Raw genomic sequence first — 18,186 nt, forward strand, 5'->3', positions numbered from 1 at the left:
CCCCTAATGTTTAACCAAATGTTGATTTCAATATTATTTACTTTGGTAGCATTTTATTATGCGTTTTTGCATATTAACTGATGTATATAAGCTTGTTGGGAACCTGCTGGCTGAACTGGGACAGAAACAGAATAAATTAAATTTTAAAAGGATTAGATTGAACTACTCCTCCAAAAATAAGAACTGGGCCAGACAAAATCTTTCAAGAAGCACCAGCATTCTTAAAGGTAGGACTGGAGAATATAGTTGTCAACAATTATTTACTATGACAAGAAAAAAAAAGTAAATTCAGTACAAATATATATTACATTTAGCCACAGACTACAAAAATGGAAGAGTTCAAGATAGCAGTCAGCTCAGTAAGTAACATTTAAAAGAAAAATGCAGGTAAAATAATATCAGATTATTTCCATCTTTATATAGATCATTTAAAGTCACTTTGTAAAATTTGGCTCATACATTAGTAGAATGGATCAATTCAAAATCAAATTATAATTGTAATCAGTGTAATTCTTAACAGGGCTTGGTGGCCAGTACAGTGAAGTAAGCAGCGCATGAATCAAAACAGAGCCATTCATATTTGAATAAAATCTAGAGTACAATACTATTATATGCTGACAACATGGCCATATGCCTGAATCTGACAGAAGCCATTCCTCTAAATATTCAATTGATGAACATATCAAGTGTGCAACTTGCACAAGGTTACGTTTTAATATGATAGATGAAATAAAATTGAATAAGTGGAGGAATATATACATGAAAATGAATTGTCATCAAGAAAAATCTTTAAAACAGCCCAACATGGAACCTGGGTGGGCTCAGGTAAATGAGATGTTGGTTGACATGGAGGGAAGGCAGACAGAAAACTGGAGTTACGGAAACTGAATAGAGTATCCTGCAAAAGGTCATTGCTAGCACCATGAACAGAAACACTTCTCAATTGCAATATTTTGTAGTAGGTTCCACTTGTTATTTTCTAATAACAACCTGGTTTCAGCCTGCATACGCAAAAGTTTCTCTACAGGTGTTGTAAAATTAAAGTGTAAATAAAAGGATGCAACCAAAGGCAACTGGTTGCTCAAAGCACACACAAGAGTCAAACTTACCTGCTGCAATTTCCTAAAGAAACTGATAAAGACATCACTGTTTGTGATACTTGAATCAATTGACACTGAAATGCAAAAGCACAAAAATCAGGATTTATTATTTAAAGCAGTGAGAAGGTGACTTATATGCAGCATAAGCTGTCATAGACCGTTGTATGAACAATGCAGAAATTAACCTATAATAATTCATACCAATTCAAGATAGAGATAGTAGACAACATTGAAAGATGTTTATAAATTAATTCTAAGACTTTTATAGCACAATGGAGAATCCAGAAAGGATTGCACAGAATTCTTTTTCAGAGTCTTCATATCACAGATATATGATGTGCATTTTTAGGATTTCCACCTGAGACTTGGATGTGTCTCTGTTTCCTTGACTACTGAGTACAAATTCAGGAAAACAGGTGAGTTAGGAAATCCTCTGTCTATCGTCCTCCTGCAGTCGTGTTGCATGTTCCACTCATGCAAATACTCTGCACTCAATTCCCTTCCCTTTCCTCCCACAACTATAGCTCACTGTCCCCACATCCCAACCCACACAAGAGGCACTTCAAAATTTGGAAGAGAGTGTTAAACCTTTTCCTGCCTGATCCACTCCTCTGCAGAACAAGAAGTTAATGTATGCATCATGTATTATTAAAATATATTTGCTTAAACAACCAAATAAAAAAAAGATTCACTATACCATTCTGTAGATATTGTTCTAGCTGAGCTCTCCTTTCATCAGCCATTGACTTTGTCATTGCAAGGTAGAATTTGGGAGGAAAGGAAGGCACTCCTCGTCCAAAGACACGCCTTAACTGAAAAGACAGCTAACTTTAGCATGGTACCAATCTATTTATGATATTTTATAATTATGTAAATTTTCCAGATGTCAACTAATGAAAGTACACTGCTATGAAGATACACATGCACACATTTCTTATGACAATGACCTTCCAGGATGTTAGCATTAACAAAGAAGCCCATATTAGCCTGTTCATTCCAACTAAATGTGGTTGCCAATGGTCCCTACATTTATTCATTTACTTATTTCTTAGCACAACTTTCTGCCACAACTGGCACTCAAGGTAACTAACAGTACCACGATTCAAATAAAAACAGAAAGACAAACTAAAATGTAATGACAGCTTAGAAACACAATTTAAATACACACAAAAATAACAGCATCCAATCATTTAAACCCCACTTCAGCAGCAACCCAGGTTAACTGTCGTGCCTTCTCAAAAACATCCCTGAGGACCACATGCAGTCCCAGGTCTGCTCTTTGCCCACCCTTGAAATGGCCAATGATCTACCCAAAGACTAAGGAGGGCATGTTTAATTAGAAAACATATCTTGATTTCACATCTGTTTAATAGTCCTGACTTCTCTTTGACACCACCATCCCTAGTTCTGGGAATGATAGTTCTCTCAGGCTGCTGCAAAATAACAGAAATGCATTCCCCCTTTCACAGAACTACAATGTCAAAAGGGAAAGGGAATAAGTATTGAATCATCATAAGGCACAACACTGCAGATATGTAATGAATATTGACATAAGTAATGGGTACCAAACTTTGGGTATTACTCTTGAGTTGTAAAGTGCTTCCTTTCTCTACTGGTGTTTAAAAATTGTGAATAAGGCAATTGTGCTACTGCTACAAATATAGTGCACATTTCCCCATCTATCTCTATATATGCCATTGCACAATTGCCTAATGTTCAAGAATTTTCATATGAGGCAAACAGACTTTCCCTCTTGCAGCAAGGTTTCATCTGCAGTAATATTCTCCTACCGTGCAATTTGTTCCCATCCTGCAATCTGATGGCGACCATTAGCCATGCAGGCATTATTTGCTCCTCAAAAATTATGGGGTGTGTACAACCTATCTGTCCTTGTCTTTTGTAATTGGAAAGAGCAAACTGATTCTCCCCCTCCAATTCTGAGAAGATCCTCAGGAAGGAGCCCTCAAGGGCATGGAGAGAGAGCATAAATGTAATTAACCTCTTTCAAAGCACATATCCACCAAGTTTCAAGTAACAGTAAACTGCTAGCCTACAGATAATCTCATTCATGTACAAATTTGGAAGGACATCAGGCGCTTCAAGCTGAAAGGATACTTACACTGCCATCTATCAAAGTTCAAAGAATGCATCAATATTTATGGTTGAGACTCATAAGTGACTCTGTCCCTGCCTGGACATTGATAATGAATGAATATTAGATGTTCCACTTCTTTGTGAAGCATATACTGTGAAAAGTCAACTGGAAGAATATGAAAAAGGAGCAGTGATAATGAAATAAGTAACTTAATGAATGGAAATGCCTTACCTGTTCATTCCAGCGGTGCAGTTGACTGTAACGAACCTTGCAGAAAAGGAAGCCTTCCAGATACACAGAATACAGCTGAAAATACATAATCCCCAAATAAATCTTTTTGGGAGAAGTAAGCAAATTAGTGACTTCACATGATCTACACTTGCAGCTTTCCTTTTTAGAGCCCATAACTTTCCCTATGCAGATCTGGCAAATGGTTTAGATCTTTCTGTATGATAGAATCCCTTAATAACCATAAAATACATATATGCATACAGTGGCCCCTTGGTATCTGCTGTGGTTTGGTTCCAGTAAACCCCCCCCCCCCATGGATACCAAAATCGGTGGATGCTCAAGTCCCATTAAATAAAATGCTGTAGTAAGATGGTGTCCCTTGTATAAAATGGTAAAATCAAGGTTTGCTTTTTGGAATGTATATTTTTAAAGAATATTTTCAAGCCATAAATGCTTGAAACCATGGGTTAAAAAAATCTGCAGATATGCAGGGCTGACTGTACTAGATTCTCATCTTTTTTATAGACAGAGAGCCTGTCTCAATTCCCATTAAACAGATATGCATTCCCATAACTTTGGGATGGGCACACACTCTCTTCCCAGTCTACACATGCCAGATATCACATTTTAAAATACAGATGAACAACCTGCTGGCTTCATGTGAGCCTTGACTGGTTCCTGTCAGGAATGGAACTGGCTAAAATTATCTCTTTAGATTACAATTCTCATAATTGTTGGGGTTTCTGGGAGTCGTAGTCTTTTGATCTTTCTAAGGTCTGGCCTGGAGATCGTACCTATTGTTCTTTTCCTTTGCTAATCAACTACCAGATGGTTCATAGAGACCAGTACCTGTTCCAGCACTGCTATTAGCAACAAGAAAATGGAAATCTTGACCAAGTTAGCTTGATCAATATATATATATATTGTTGGTTTTGGGTTTTTTTTTTAATATTGTGCCCTGCCTCGAATCTTGAGGACAGGCAGGAAAGAAATATGTTGTTGTTGTTATTATAATATACAGGGTGGGGCAGATATGGCTAGGATAAAAGCAGGAGTGTTGTGCATGTGTGTCCTGATCCCATCCACTACTATTAGGCTTGCCCACTCAAGGGGCTGCAAAAGTTTTCTGCATATACCAATGTGTCCCGCCACCCAAAATGGTTGCCAATTCCTGTTTGTTTTTTAAATAATCATTTAATGACCCTTATTCCAGTTTATTGCAGCTCTGGATGAGGTGTTTATAACTTCAGGTATCCCAGTGTGACACTTTATGTGAAGAAAATATCACTTTTGACAAAAATAGTATGCAAAGCTTCACAGGTTGCTTGAATGACCTAAAAAAACAAAAATTGAATTGTGGCACAACAGCACCTTCACCTTCCTCCTTTTTTTCCTGGCTTTGACAGAGCCTCAAAAATTGGGCTACAGCTGTATTAATATAGTAAATATCCAGAAACAAGTGAACACACAACAATCATTTACATATCAATAGCACATGTTGAAGATGAAACAAAAAAAATTAGTTGCGTAGCAATAACACATATTCAAGACTTTAAGGCTGACTGAAATTTGAAATGAAGACGACCATTTGAGGAAGACTGCATTTCAAAACAGAGTTCTTGGATTGGCCATCTGCCAAGCCATTTACATCTTTAATATGTTTTATCATTATGCAATTGATTGTTAAGCTTTTATTTAGCTGTATGTATCTTTTACATAGGTAAACTTCAGTTACCCGTATATGTCTTGAATATATATTGTTATCATACAATTAATTATTTCATTTCACCTTCAACATGTGTCACGGATATGCAAGTGATTGCTGAGTGTTCACTTGTGTATTACTGGATATTTATTATATTAATACAGCTCCTGTCCAACTTCTTGATTCATTCAGATTTGTAAATCTCTTTTCTCTGCAGTATGGTGCCTCTTGTGTATTATATGCTTTTGTGTATTCTTCTATTTCATTGCACCCCTCCTTCCTCCCATTCTTTCCATAGAGCCTCAGCAATACCACATTCCCTCAAGAAACAAGTATCGGGAGTGTCCATGATGCAAAAAATGACACCCCTTCATGAGTTCATTAATTTATTACTTTGAAATTATGCAGATGCTTTCATCATCCAGGAGGCAGCTTTATTGGCCAGGCAAAGGAGAAAACTCCAGTCTTCTGCATCCACAGTGCAGAAATAAGCTGGTTTGACACCACTTTAAGTGCTGTGGCTGAATGCAATGGAATTTGGGGAATGGCAGTTTGTTGTGGCAACTCTGGTGCCACTGCCATCAAACTACCATTCCCCAAATTCCATTGCATTGAGCCATGACACTCAAAAGTGGTGTCAAAGCAGATTATTTCTGCACTGTGGATGCAGCCTGCAACATCATGCAAAGCTTTTTATCCCCCTCAAAAGCCACATGGCAGCCTTCCACGTGGTCCTTCTCTTTCTTTCTTTTGTACATACACACACTCCACTCTCCGGTTTCTTTGACACATCAGTCCAGTTCTGTGTCACTGGAGCAGAGCTTCTTCCCTCCAGCAAAGACCCAGACTCCCATTTGTTAGAGCTCTGTCTCCCTTGGGCTGTCACGCCAGCACCCTCCACCCATCTTTTCCACCCAGAAAGCAGCGCCAGCTGCATCCCCAGCCCCCATGCCACATGCCACAGACAGAGCATCCCCATGTGCTCGCCTGCCAGACAGCCAGCCACACAGCCAGCTTTCCCCCTCCATACTGTGCAAGGTCCCCCCAAACCTGTGTTGCCCCACACTGACTCTCCCTTTGAAAATACCCTTCCAAGCCACCCTTGCCAACCCAGACACTACTTTAAGTGCCCCTCCGCATCTTTCTTCCTTGGGCATGCTAAGTCCAGATGCCCTCTCTGCCTGCCTCCTCTTTCTCCCCATCTTTCTCTCCATCCTTCCTCCATAATCCCCTTCCCTCTTGGCACACAAGCAGCCTAGGAAAGGGGGATCCAGTTGGGATGTGGGCACATTTGGCTGCCCGCCTCTCTGAGTGCCACCACTTTCCCCTCCTCTTTCAGCAGGTTCTGGGCAGGGAGACCAGACCCCTTCCTTTCTCCAGGACCTCTCCTCCGCTTCCACCTTCTGACCAGGAGGAATTCCAAACTGCCCTCCATTTTGAGCAGCACTTAAGAAGCAGGGGCTGATATTTGTGTTTTGAGCGTTGCTTTTGGGGAAAGGTTCTCCATTTTTTCTGGAAGGTCCTCCATTTTGCAGTGCCCTGTCCTCCTTTGAGGTGAACCCATCTGGTCCTCCTGGGGCTTCGCTGCTGGAGAAGCAGCAGATGCCCCCCTTGAGATGGCTGCCCAGCCACCTCCCAGCCCTGCTGCTGCCCCCCGTCTGCCAGCCCTGACCCCCAAGGAGGACAAGGCACCCCAAAAATGGAGGACCTTTCTCCAAAGGAAGAGCTCAAAACACTCACAGAAATATCAACCCATGCTTCTTAGTCCTGCAAAAAGGAGGACCTTTCCCCAAAGAAAAGCCCAAACCATTCACAGAAAAGCCAGCCCCTGCTTCTTCGCTCGGCTCAAAATGGAGGACCGTTTCCCCCAAGCCAACCTCCAGAAACGCCCCCCGGGGCTTCTTAGCCCGACAAAACGGAGGAGCCTGCAGGGGGAAAATGGGGGACCTCCTCCCCAAAAGGAAAAGCCCCCAAAAACTCCTCCAAATCTCAGGTCTTGGCAGCGGTGCTCAAAATGGAGGACCGACCCGGACGGACCAGAGGTTTCCTCCTCCTTTTCCCGGACACGGCCCTCCATTTCAAACAAGGCAGGGAACGGTCCCAACGCCTTCCATTTCTGAGCCAGACTGGGAAGCAGGGGGCCCTTTCTAGGAGTGTTTCCTAGCCTTTTTTGGGGGGGAAGGTGCCCCCCTTTGGTCCTCCAAAATGAGGACTCCTGGGCAGCTGGGAGAGGAGGAGGCGCAGCACTCTGTGGAAATGTCAGCACTCCCTGCTTCTGGGGGCTGCTCCACATGCAATGGCTCCTGGAGGGAAGGAGGGGATGGAATGGAGGACAGGTCCTGAGAAAGGAGGAGGAGGAGGAGGAGGAGGGGGGTCCTGGGAAAGGAGGAGGAGGACCCCAGCCCAGCCCAGCCCAGCCCAGCCCTGGGGCCCCTGCGCTCCTTCACCACAAAGCGCCCGCCAAACTTCTCCAGGAGCTCCTCAGAGAGAGGGATGCTGAAGTGCATCTTCATGGCGCCAAAGCCAGAGAGAGGAGCAAGGACCAGGCGCTGCTGCTGCTGCTGCTCCTGTTGCCTCAGCCTCAATGGGAGCTTGGATGGCTGCTGGCTCTGGAAATATGGGGCAGGGCTGAGGGGGGGGGGCTGTAGTTGTTTTCCCCACGTGATGGAAGAGGAGGAGGAGGAGGAGGAGGGAGATGCTGGAGCCTCCTCCTGAAGCTGGGCAGGGCCCCAAGGGGCCGCCCCTCCCCGGGTTATTCGTCTACCTTTGATAGACCTACCTAACCAGGGACGAGTTTCTCTCATGGCCAGACTGGGAGCCATTACTACTACTACTTCTTGTGGCTCTGTTGAAAGCCCTTCCTCTCCTTTGAGTCTGCCCTCCCCTCCTCACATGCAGCACAAGCCTCCTCTGGCTGTGTATATACATACATACATACATACATATATATATATGTGCATACTTATAGTTGGGTTCCTTTTTAATAGAAAACCCCTGCTCTATTCAAACTTGTAATGCAGCCCTTTAAGGTTTGGCTGCCCTGATACAGTTAGGCATTTGTGGCAATTAAATACTGCTTCTGTCTTTGGTCTTGTGTCTCTATGGCTATGATTGCAAATGCGTATGTATATTTAAATTTTAGACAGACTAGGGGCTTATGTATTACATAACAACATACAACAAATACAGTCCTCTTCTCCATACATCATGCTCAAGAAATCATAGAATCATAGAGTTGGAAGAGACCCCAAGGGCCATCCAGTCCCACCCCATTCTGCCATGCAGGAAATCTCAATCAAAGCATCCCCAACAGATGGCCATCCAGCCTCTGTTTAAAGACCTCCAAGGAAGGAGACTCCACTTCACTCTGAGGGAGTGTGTTCTCTCCTAATGTTGGGGTGGAATCTCTTTTCCTGCAGTTTGCATCCATTGTTCTGTGTTCTAGTCTCTGGAGCAGCAGAAAACAAGCTTGCTCCCTCCTCAACATGACATCCCTTCAAAGATTTAAACAGGGCTATCATATCACCTCTTAACCTTCTTTTCTCCAGGCTAAACATCCCCAGCTCCCTAAGGCGTTCCTCATAGGGCATGGTTTCCAGACCCTTCATCATTTTAATACCATTTTAGTTGCCCTCCTTTGGACACGCTCCAGTTTCTCTCAAATATGAATCAGCAATCAAATGCCCTTAAGTACTGAGTGAAGGTAGCTCCAGAGTATATGCAGAATGTGAACCCAGCTTACTCACTCAATAATGACTTATGCTGTTCCATCTCCTCTGGTTTTTCTGCAGCATACAGAGTTACAAAATGACCGCTGCAAGCTCTCCCAGCCCACTACAGAAAGTAACCCTTGGCTGAGTGGAACAAGTCTTAAAGAACACTGTGCCTCGGTGTCATTTAGGACAAACGGCCTCCTGCTGTGTTCTGGCTTTTCCAATCATGCCATCACAATGACTGTCACATCAATGGACTATGCACAGCTTACATGTTCAATGATATATGATCACCAAATAGGAGTCATATTGAAAACTACTGAAACTCCAACTGCAGAAGACTGAGAAGGAACCAAAATGATTCTAACAGTTATCGATGAAGAATGCCATCCCGGGATGCTGTCCATTTGCAGGCACTGGGTTCATGGGAAACAAATTTATCAGAATTTTTAAGATTTAGAGCAGCCTTTCTCAACCTTTTCATCCTGGAGGAACCCTAGAAATAATTCTTTGGCAGGATACAGACCACCGCTTAGCGGCGGTCTCCCGCCGGCACTATTTGCTCCGCACGGGAGCTGCAGCAGCCAAACCGCGCGGCTCCCGTGCGGAGCAAAAAAGAAGCTCCATTTCGGAGCTTTTTTTGCGGCGCCTTTATGACGTCGCGAGGTGCCGCTGGCGCATTCGCGACATCATAGGCGCCGCGACACGTCTGGACGCTATGCGTCCAGTACGTAAACATGGCGGCCCCCATGTGGAAGGGGCGCCGCCATGTTGTACGTATTCTATACGTACTAGGGTTAGGGGGGTGCGGAAGCACCGCCCCTTCCTAACCCTAGTATGTATAGAATACGTACTATATGGTGGTTTGTATCCCGCCATAGGTCTCAGGGAACTCCTGCATAAAAATAATTTGCTGTTGTGTGCTTACAAGTCATTTCTGACTTACAGCAAACCTAAACCTGTCATGAGGTTTTCTTGGCAAGATTTGTTCAGGGGGCATTTGGCTTTGTCTTCCTGTGAGGCTGAGAGAGTATGACTTGACCAAGGTTACCAAGTGGGTTTCCATGGTCAAGTGGGAATTTGTACCCTGGTCTCCAGAGTCCTAGTCCATTATTATTATTATTATTATTATTATTATTATTATTATTATTATTATTATTGTTGTTGTTGTTTCATTTGTATGCAGCCTTTACATTGATTCTCATCCCAGTCCTTTCTTTATTAATTTTTGACAGGAGGAATAAGGAGGGGAATGATACCTGATGATTCCTGTGTCATTGGGATGGGAAATCTATTCTGGGTATAATCTAGAGTAGACTTTAAAGGAACTAGTGAAACTAATAAGAATTTCTCCTTTTTGTTTCCAACAACTGGTACTCAAAGATTGCCAAAACCTAATGATTGCTTACATCCATCATGATCTGCAGCCATTGATAGGCTTTCCGCACATAAATCTGATCAATAAATTTTAAAAGTATCAGGCCATCAGTTCATCATGCAGTAGCAATTTTCATAAGGCAAATTTGCTGCTGTATTCCTACAAGTTTCTGATTTATGACAGCCTGAAGGCGAACCTATCACAGGGTTTTCTTGGCAAGGTTTGTATAGAGGGGGTTTGCCTTTGCCTTTCTCAGAGGCTGAGAGAGTGTGACTTGCCTAAGGTCACCAGTGGGTTTTTATGGCTGAGTGGGAATTTTAATCCTGTTGGTCCCCTACCTACTGCCAAGTTGATACACTGCTCCACTTCTGGCCTGCCAACAGATTTTTGTTTGTAGAAAGAAAGAGGAAATCTACCTTTTCTGTAGATGAGGAAAAAGCCTCCTGTTTTGCCAAAGCTATGCTTCTGTATAAGCTATATTTTTCTGTACTTTTGATTTTCTTATATTTTATATTGTTCTGACAGTTCCTTTAGAATCTCATAGACATTTTCTTAATATTTCAGCTTTTGGACTGATTTAAGAATATAAGAAAAGCTAAGCTAGAACAGGGGCCAATCTAGTTCAGCATTTTGTCTGTTGGCAGCTGCCATCCCACATAACCCGCTTTTACTGGGGGCCAAATATAGCCATCCTGACTTCTAGCCAATTTTGGTCCTAACCAGATAAAATCTTGTAGCTCCTTTGAGACTAACTGAAAGAAAATAATTGGCAACATAAGCTTTTGTAGACTTAAGCATATTTCCTCAGATGCATTTGGTCAAATGAATCTGAGGAAGTAGATTTTAGTCTACGAAGGTTCATGCTACCAACTTCTTTCTTTCAGTTCTTCTCAGAGGTGCTACAAGATCTCTCTACATACTGATTCTACAGACTAACATGTGTATATCTTTGAAACCTGATGTGTTTATCTTATGCCCTTGTAAAAATTGGCAGCCATTATGATTTGTTGTGGCTCTGCTATGTGAAGAAGTACTGTACTTCCTATTTGTCCTGTGTCCCCACCTATTCACTTTCAGCAGATGACTCCCAGGCTGTAATATTATGAGATACATACTTTTATTCATCTCTGGCGTGCTTCTCTTTATCCATCTTTCCCCTGAGCTAAAGAGACCCAAACAGTGCAACCTGTCATCATAGGCAAGTTGCTCCAGTCCACTGACCATATGATTGCCCCTTTACCATTTCTTCCAATTGCTATTTTAGGTATGGCGATTCAGAACTGTACAGTCTTCCAGACTTGGTTACACCATGGATATTTAGAAAAGCTGTATGGAATTGGCTATTTATTTCTGATTATTTTTCTAATAATGCCTAGAATGGAATGTGCCTTTTTCACAGCAGTTCTATGATGGATCAACATTTTCAGTGAGCTATCAACCACAGCAGGAATCCTTTCTTGGTCAGTCAGTGCCAAGGACCTTTCACTCTGCACAGCTATAGTGCTATGATTCCACTTTACTGCCATGGCTGGATCCTGCAGAATCCTGGGATTTGCAGTTTGGTGAGGTGCTAGAGCTCTTTGCCAGAGAATTCTAAATAACTCTTCCTAAACTGCTCACTACAGGAATCCATAGCATGGAACCATGGTAGTTAAAGTAGAATAATAGTGTTATTTTTTTGTAATATGAAAGGGCCCACAATCAGATCCTATCATTCTCGATTTGAACTTTACACTTGCTCACATCTAATTTTCATTTGCCATTTTACTGCCTTTTCTGTCAGTGTGTAGGCATCCTTTCAGAGGTTTTTGTACATTGGGCCCTTGTTATCTGCTGGGGTTTGGTTCCAGGACCCCCCCCCCCCCCATGAACAACAAAATCAGTGGATACTCAAGTCCCATTAAAGTGGACCGGAAAGCTACCTGGAGCAGGTTTTCAAACTGCTCCAAGGTCAGCAGGGGTAAGGGAAGGAACAACATGTGCAGCATATGATTTTATCTCTAGTCTCCAGGACAGTACACTCTAGGACAGACACTTTTGCAACTGCAAAAAATATATTACTCTGTAATCTTGCCTTACTCAATAGCCCATGTTCAATGCACCTGACTCTTAAGAAATGCTGACAAATATTTCCTCTCCATGGGAATCTTTAGTAAAAGGAACAAGATTTATATGCTCACAAATATTTTAATGAGAGCTCTTACATGTTAGACCGCCTTTTAAAACCTAACCCTGTAAGAGGTGCTTATTACTCAGCTAAATTAAAATTAGCTGATAATTTTGCTTATGTTTTCTGTGTCTGCAGGCTGTGTAGAAGGAAGAAATACATCAAAAATGTCTTGCAATAAACCTACTTTGTTTCCTTCCCCCTATAAGATTATATTAAGTCTACGTCTTGATATTTATCTAAAAAGATATTTATGAAACCAAGTAAAAATAAAATAAAACAAATCCTCAAACAAATTTAAAATCAGTATTTCTTCGGTCTAAAAAGTAATGTAACTATAGAGCTATTCCAAACTATTAACAATAGCAGCAATAAAAATCTCCACCATAAATTATATTGTAGAAATGAATCAAGCTTGGGGATACCAAGAAGGGCTTTTGTGCAGAAGGACTAATTCTGGTTGATGGAGCTCTAGCAAAAAATTAATGCAGAGATCTCACAAGCCTGAAGTGTGTCCATCTCTCCTCTACATCCCTTGCATCAATACAATCCAAACTAACATTATTCTAAAACTTTCAGCAGTTGGTAGGCTAATCATAGAACTCTAGAGCTACTCTAATTTGATAGCTGGGAATCTGATTTTCACAGATTACCTATTCGTCCATTATAGTGGCCTCACTTACCCTGTTTGTTCAACATGGAAACAGGGGCATATGCCTCTTAGAACTTACACATCACTGAAACAGTGAAGCCATCATCAACAATAAAAGGTCTGTAACCAAAATAAAATGTAGTGTAAGGTAATACCTATTTAGGACCACTGAAGTGTTACAAAATTGGCATAAAGGCAGTACAGCTTGTTTTGAGTTCTTCATCACATATGATGGTACATAAATCAGAGAATGGAGGATAGAAAAGGAGGTGAAAAATTGTGATTGAGGGAGATCTGTATCGTTGAAATAGACAATAGGCAGGTAGTTGCCCAAAATTCATCTGGCCCTCTAAGGTCCAAAACACACTGCAGAAATAATCTAGCTCAAGACCACTACCTGCCTTGGTTCAATGCTAGGAAATTCTGAGAACTGTGGTTTTGTGAGACATTTACCCTTCTCTATCAGAGAGCTCTGGTGCCACAACAAACTACAATTTCCGGGATTCCCTAGCACTGAGACAGGGCTGTTAAACTGGTCTCAAACTGGATGATTTATTCAGTGTGGTTTGGACCTAGGTGGTGGGGATGGAGAGTAGTAACTTTGCACCCCAGCAAGCTAAAAAGTGATACTTTAATGTTTATGGGGCTTGCTACAACTTTGTGGCTTCAGAGACCCAAACCATGGCCAATTCTCTGGCTTTTTTTATGGGGGGGGGGAGGGTGGGGGACTTCATTTCTCTCTTACTATACCCTATCTTTTGTACCATCAATTCCCAATTAAGAGTTCTGAGAGAACTGGAAAGCTCATACCACCTTTGTACTGCTTTGGTAAGATTTTAGTGATTTAAAATAAAACACATGTTACCCTACTGTGTATTCTGAATATTTCAACAATGTATGAGTTTTACGAGGTTTGTGTGCCTGTTAAACTGTGTACCCAGATCTTGAATGGATCATTTGTTTTCGTATATGCATTTGATTTGCACCATAAGCACAAAAATATTTATTTTCCAAACCTTACATTAAAAAAATGCTTGGGGCAGCATTCTTAATTTTATTCATACTGTTTTAAAGTAGGCTGCAGAGCGTAGCGACCAAACTTAAGTAGATGAAATCCTAATTGATTATTTTATTGACTAAAAAGGTTCTACCAATTAATCAGGCAACATACTTTAAGGGGGAGGGGATAGGAGCCCTTTTCTCAAGAGATAAATGTAGAATCACATAAAAAATAAGTATGCTTCCCATTTCAATAATTTTAAAAAATTATTCAAGTTATACAGATCTGTGCAATCAGTTAATATGCATTCAGTCTTCCATTAATTGGGTGACCTTTGATTACATCTCTTTCCTGAGACATCCTAGCCTTAGTGTACATATTAAACACCAAATTATCCCACTATTTAGCTTCCTTTCATCTTTGTCTCATTAATGTAATGTACAGGATCATCTCCAGGACCTTTATATTTTCCTAATTTTTGCAGCACCTGACACAATATTAGTTTCAATCATAATCTCAATTCATGGCAGTCTTCTTTTAAGAGTCAGTATTTGCTTCTTGCACTGTAGTGGTTTGAGTGTTGGACTATGACTCTGGAGAGCAGAGTTCGAATACTGGCTCAGCCATGTAAATCAGCTGGTGACCTTGGGCCAGTTACACCCTCTCAGCCTCAGAGGATGGCCATGGCAAACTCCCTCTGAAGAAACCTGCCAAGAAAACCCTGTGATAGGTTCGCCTTAGGGTCACCGGAAGTTGGAAATGACTTGAAGGCACACAAAAACAACAAATTTGGTTCTGGCATAGTGTTGGAATGTTTTAATTATCTATTGTTTTTGTAATTAAGAAATCTTATTTTCTTAATTGAAAAACTAGTACTTTATATGGAAAAATAGAATTTGGGTTATTAACTTTTACATTGGTGAGTGAAGCTCTTCCTTTCCCCTTACATTCCTTGTCTAGGAAGTATCCACTTGTTTTTGTGTGAAACTGCTGCCAAAAGACCAGTAAAGCTCATCACCCACCAAGCTGGAATAGAAAGACAACACACTATATATACTCACCTATAGGTCGACCTCCTATGGAAATCAAAAGCAGGTTTTGGGGCCAAAATTATGGATTCTGGTATGATCCGTGGATAACTCAAAGGTAAAACATAGGGGCATCCAACAAAGAATGTAAAGGATGCAGAAAAGGAAAATAATGTAAAATAAATTACAAAATTCCAACAGCCATAACTGTATTCACTCTAAAGGCTGCATGGATGAGAGGGAACTACTATAAACAATGGTTATGCAATGTGTGTGGAAGGTGACCAGGAGCAAGAGTGGCAAAAGGCGAGAATTTAGTCCCATTTTGGGAGAAAGGTGGGATATAAATCCAAGAAATAATAAGTACCAACCCTTTCTACTCTCTTGGCACTCCTTTCAGAGGCACTGCCAAAGAGCCACTGCTGCCACTATTTTCGTGCCTAGGCCTTCGAAAAGGTCAGATGTGACACCACAGTGGAGAGAGTAGAAGGGGTTCTAGGTTCTCCCAGGACAGACAAAACTCTCACCTTTTGTCACCTTATTCAAATAAGAGGTTGGTCCCGGTTTGATAACAGTTAAGGTAATACACGGATACATTGACCCAGGTTTTTGGGGTCAATTTTTTGACTAAAAATTCTAGACTTATACATGTATACAATATTCATAACTTTTGGTAACGACAGTATCACTGCCACTTTATGGGTACCGTTTAGGCAATTATCCATGATGAAAAAGTCAGAACTCCTTCCTGTTGTTTAGCCACATTAAGTTTCCTATTTTAACAAGCCATGACTTTTATGCCTTTTTTTTAAATTCCCCTGTCGAAATGTCTAACACCCCAGTCTAAAGTTGGTACTTCAATCTCTGCGACATGCGAGATGGTCTGTTTGTGTACACAACCATCCCATTAGCCAGACATTGTTTGGACATGCTTTTATGATTCATCATTTTTGGAGTGTTTATTTTCAAATGTCCCACCTCCAAAGTTCTTTTATTTATTTTTGAATATAATACCCTGCCTTTTACTACCAGAATAAGAGCTGAAAGGGCATGTTATTCTTTGAGTCAGTCAATTTTATGTAGAATTGCATATACAAGTTGTGTCACTATGGTTCCATGTAATCACAGCAAGAACAAAAAATGCAGCACTGTGTCACTGTGGATGTCAAGAGACTCAGTTTCTGTATAAAAACAAAACAAAAAAGCTCCTAGCTCACAGAATTGTGCAGAAGGCTTGTAGACCTATAGGCAATGCCTGATAAGATCCCTATGGCAAGAAAAAGGATCAGAAGATTTTCAGCTATCCAGACTCCATTCGGGTGCGTGGTTCCAACCATGTTTGTCCACATGCAGGACAAAGTTAGTAGAAAATTTCTCTGAGCCTGCAAAATTTATTATAAGGAGCTTTATCCAAGCTTTAGATTTTTTTCCTCCCTCTCCTGCATCTTTGTGGGGGATTGCTATAATTTCCCCTCAAAAATTCTGTGTTCTCCCACATTTTTGAGACATATTCTCTGACCGCTACAACTTGATACTAGAAAAGGGTAGTTTTGAAGTCGATGTTTCATATTAGATATGGGGAAATAAAGTTACAGAAGCACTGGCATTAGTTCCAAGAAAGGATGGGGAAGGACAGGTGGTTACCTGCAACCAATTCTTTTGAGTGGCAGTATGTGAAGTCTTACAAATGGGGTTGCCTGGACCTGAGCAGTGTATTGTTCAGAACCTAAGAACTATTATATAAGTTTTTAAAAGAGGCTGGATGGCCATCTGTTGCAGGTACTTTGATTGGTATTCCTGCTTGATAAAGGGTTGGACTTGATGGTCCCTTTGATCTTTTCCATTTCAATGATTCTGTATCTTACTCCCTAAACTGCTCTTCATAGGGCAGTTTCCACACCTTTCACCATTTTGGTTGTCCTCCTCTGGACATGCTCTAGCTTGTCAATACCCTTCTTGAATTGTGGTGCCCGGAACTGGATACAGTATTCCAAGTGAAAAAGAAGCTGTATGGAGCAGCCTGTTCTCCACTGCTTTGTCACCTGCAAAGTTCTCTCCCAGAGGATGGCTTTGAGTCTTGACTCATGATTATAACAAACTCTTGCTTTGCAGTGAGAGCAAGATCCCACATTATGACCTTCACCAAGGCATAAAAGGCAGTGTGAGTGACCATCATCTGAGGAGTTTTAGCCTCGCAAGAGGAGCACATTTTGAAAGAGGCTAAGGAAGACAACATCTTGAGGTAACAGTCACAGAAGATCAAGTGAAATGAAGTCTCAGAAAGTAGTTAGAAAAAATCCAAGTACAAATCAAGACAAAATGCAAGTGAAAGTCAGAAATTTAAGCCAAAATAGCCATAAACTGAGAGACTGTCATGTCCTGCTTCCAGGATCCTGGGATGGACTCCGATTTAGAGAATGAGGGCTCTTTTAGAGAGCCTGAGTGCCTAGAGGCTGTGCCAGTTCTGCAGCCACAGGAGCAGAGCTCTCAGCAAACATAACCCTTAGAGAAACATGTGGACTTGCCCGTACCTGCCGCAGCCAAGCGTCACCAGAAAAAGAAAAAAGGACTACTCTTTTGGAATACCCTTTGGGCTGTCTGCCTGGATTGTTTATTGAACCATAGATAGCTGTACTACCTCTGCTTTTCAGCCAATGTTTTGGTGAGCTGTCTCCCTATAACTCCATGGGATGCTGTTCTTTCTTGCTGAGTCCATTTTATTTCCGAAGAGCAATATAGGACAAAGACAAGTGAGAGATTAACAACTGCTCTAATGTTGTTGCTGCGGCAGCCAAGGAACTGAAGGTTTAGGCAGCAAACCCGCTGGCTAGATGTGTGGAGAGTGGGCAGGGATATTGCCAAAATGCTTATGAGGCAGCACTCAGATACACTGTGCAGGTGCAGATGACCCATTTGTGCGAGTCAAAAAGAAACCATGGCTCTACCATCATTGACCTTAGGCCATAAGGAAATGCATCATAGGCATAGATGTGATTTCTCCAAACCTATTCTGAAAACCTCTCATCACAGAAACATTTGGGGAATGTACACCTTGAGAACAACTACAACTGATTTTCCTCCTAAAAGCACCCTTGCTCCTGCTCCTTTAGAAGAGAA

The 18,186-nt window shown here is 41.5% G+C and overlaps 1 protein-coding gene across 3 annotated transcripts in view; it reads right to left on the minus strand.

Annotated features, from left to right (window-relative positions):
- The window catches only part of SNX31 (sorting nexin 31), a 37,230-nt gene extending 29,504 nt beyond the window's left edge, over nucleotides 1-7,726 (minus strand). The window contains exons 1-4 of one of the 3 annotated variants that reach the window (XM_089517729.1): nucleotides 7,579-7,726; nucleotides 3,427-3,501; nucleotides 1,798-1,912; nucleotides 1,110-1,174 (exon numbers count right to left, since the gene is read on the minus strand). In XM_089517729.1, coding sequence (XP_089373855.1) covers nucleotides 1,110-1,174; nucleotides 1,798-1,912; nucleotides 3,427-3,501; nucleotides 7,579-7,644 — 321 coding nt within the window. In that variant the 5' untranslated portion in view covers nucleotides 7,645-7,726. Of the gene's footprint in view, nucleotides 1-1,109; nucleotides 1,175-1,797; nucleotides 1,913-3,426; nucleotides 4,891-7,578 lie in introns of those variants that run through there. The other 2 variants (XM_089517728.1, XM_089517727.1) reach the window with 2 other exon arrangements.
- Between the last annotated feature and the right edge of the window lie 10,460 nt (nucleotides 7,727-18,186).

This window comes from Sceloporus occidentalis, unplaced genomic scaffold (genome assembly GCF_023333645.1).
Source record: "Sceloporus occidentalis isolate IW3139 unplaced genomic scaffold, rSceOcc1.0.p SCAF_3, whole genome shotgun sequence".
Taxonomy (NCBI): Eukaryota; Metazoa; Chordata; class Lepidosauria; order Squamata; family Phrynosomatidae; genus Sceloporus; species Sceloporus occidentalis.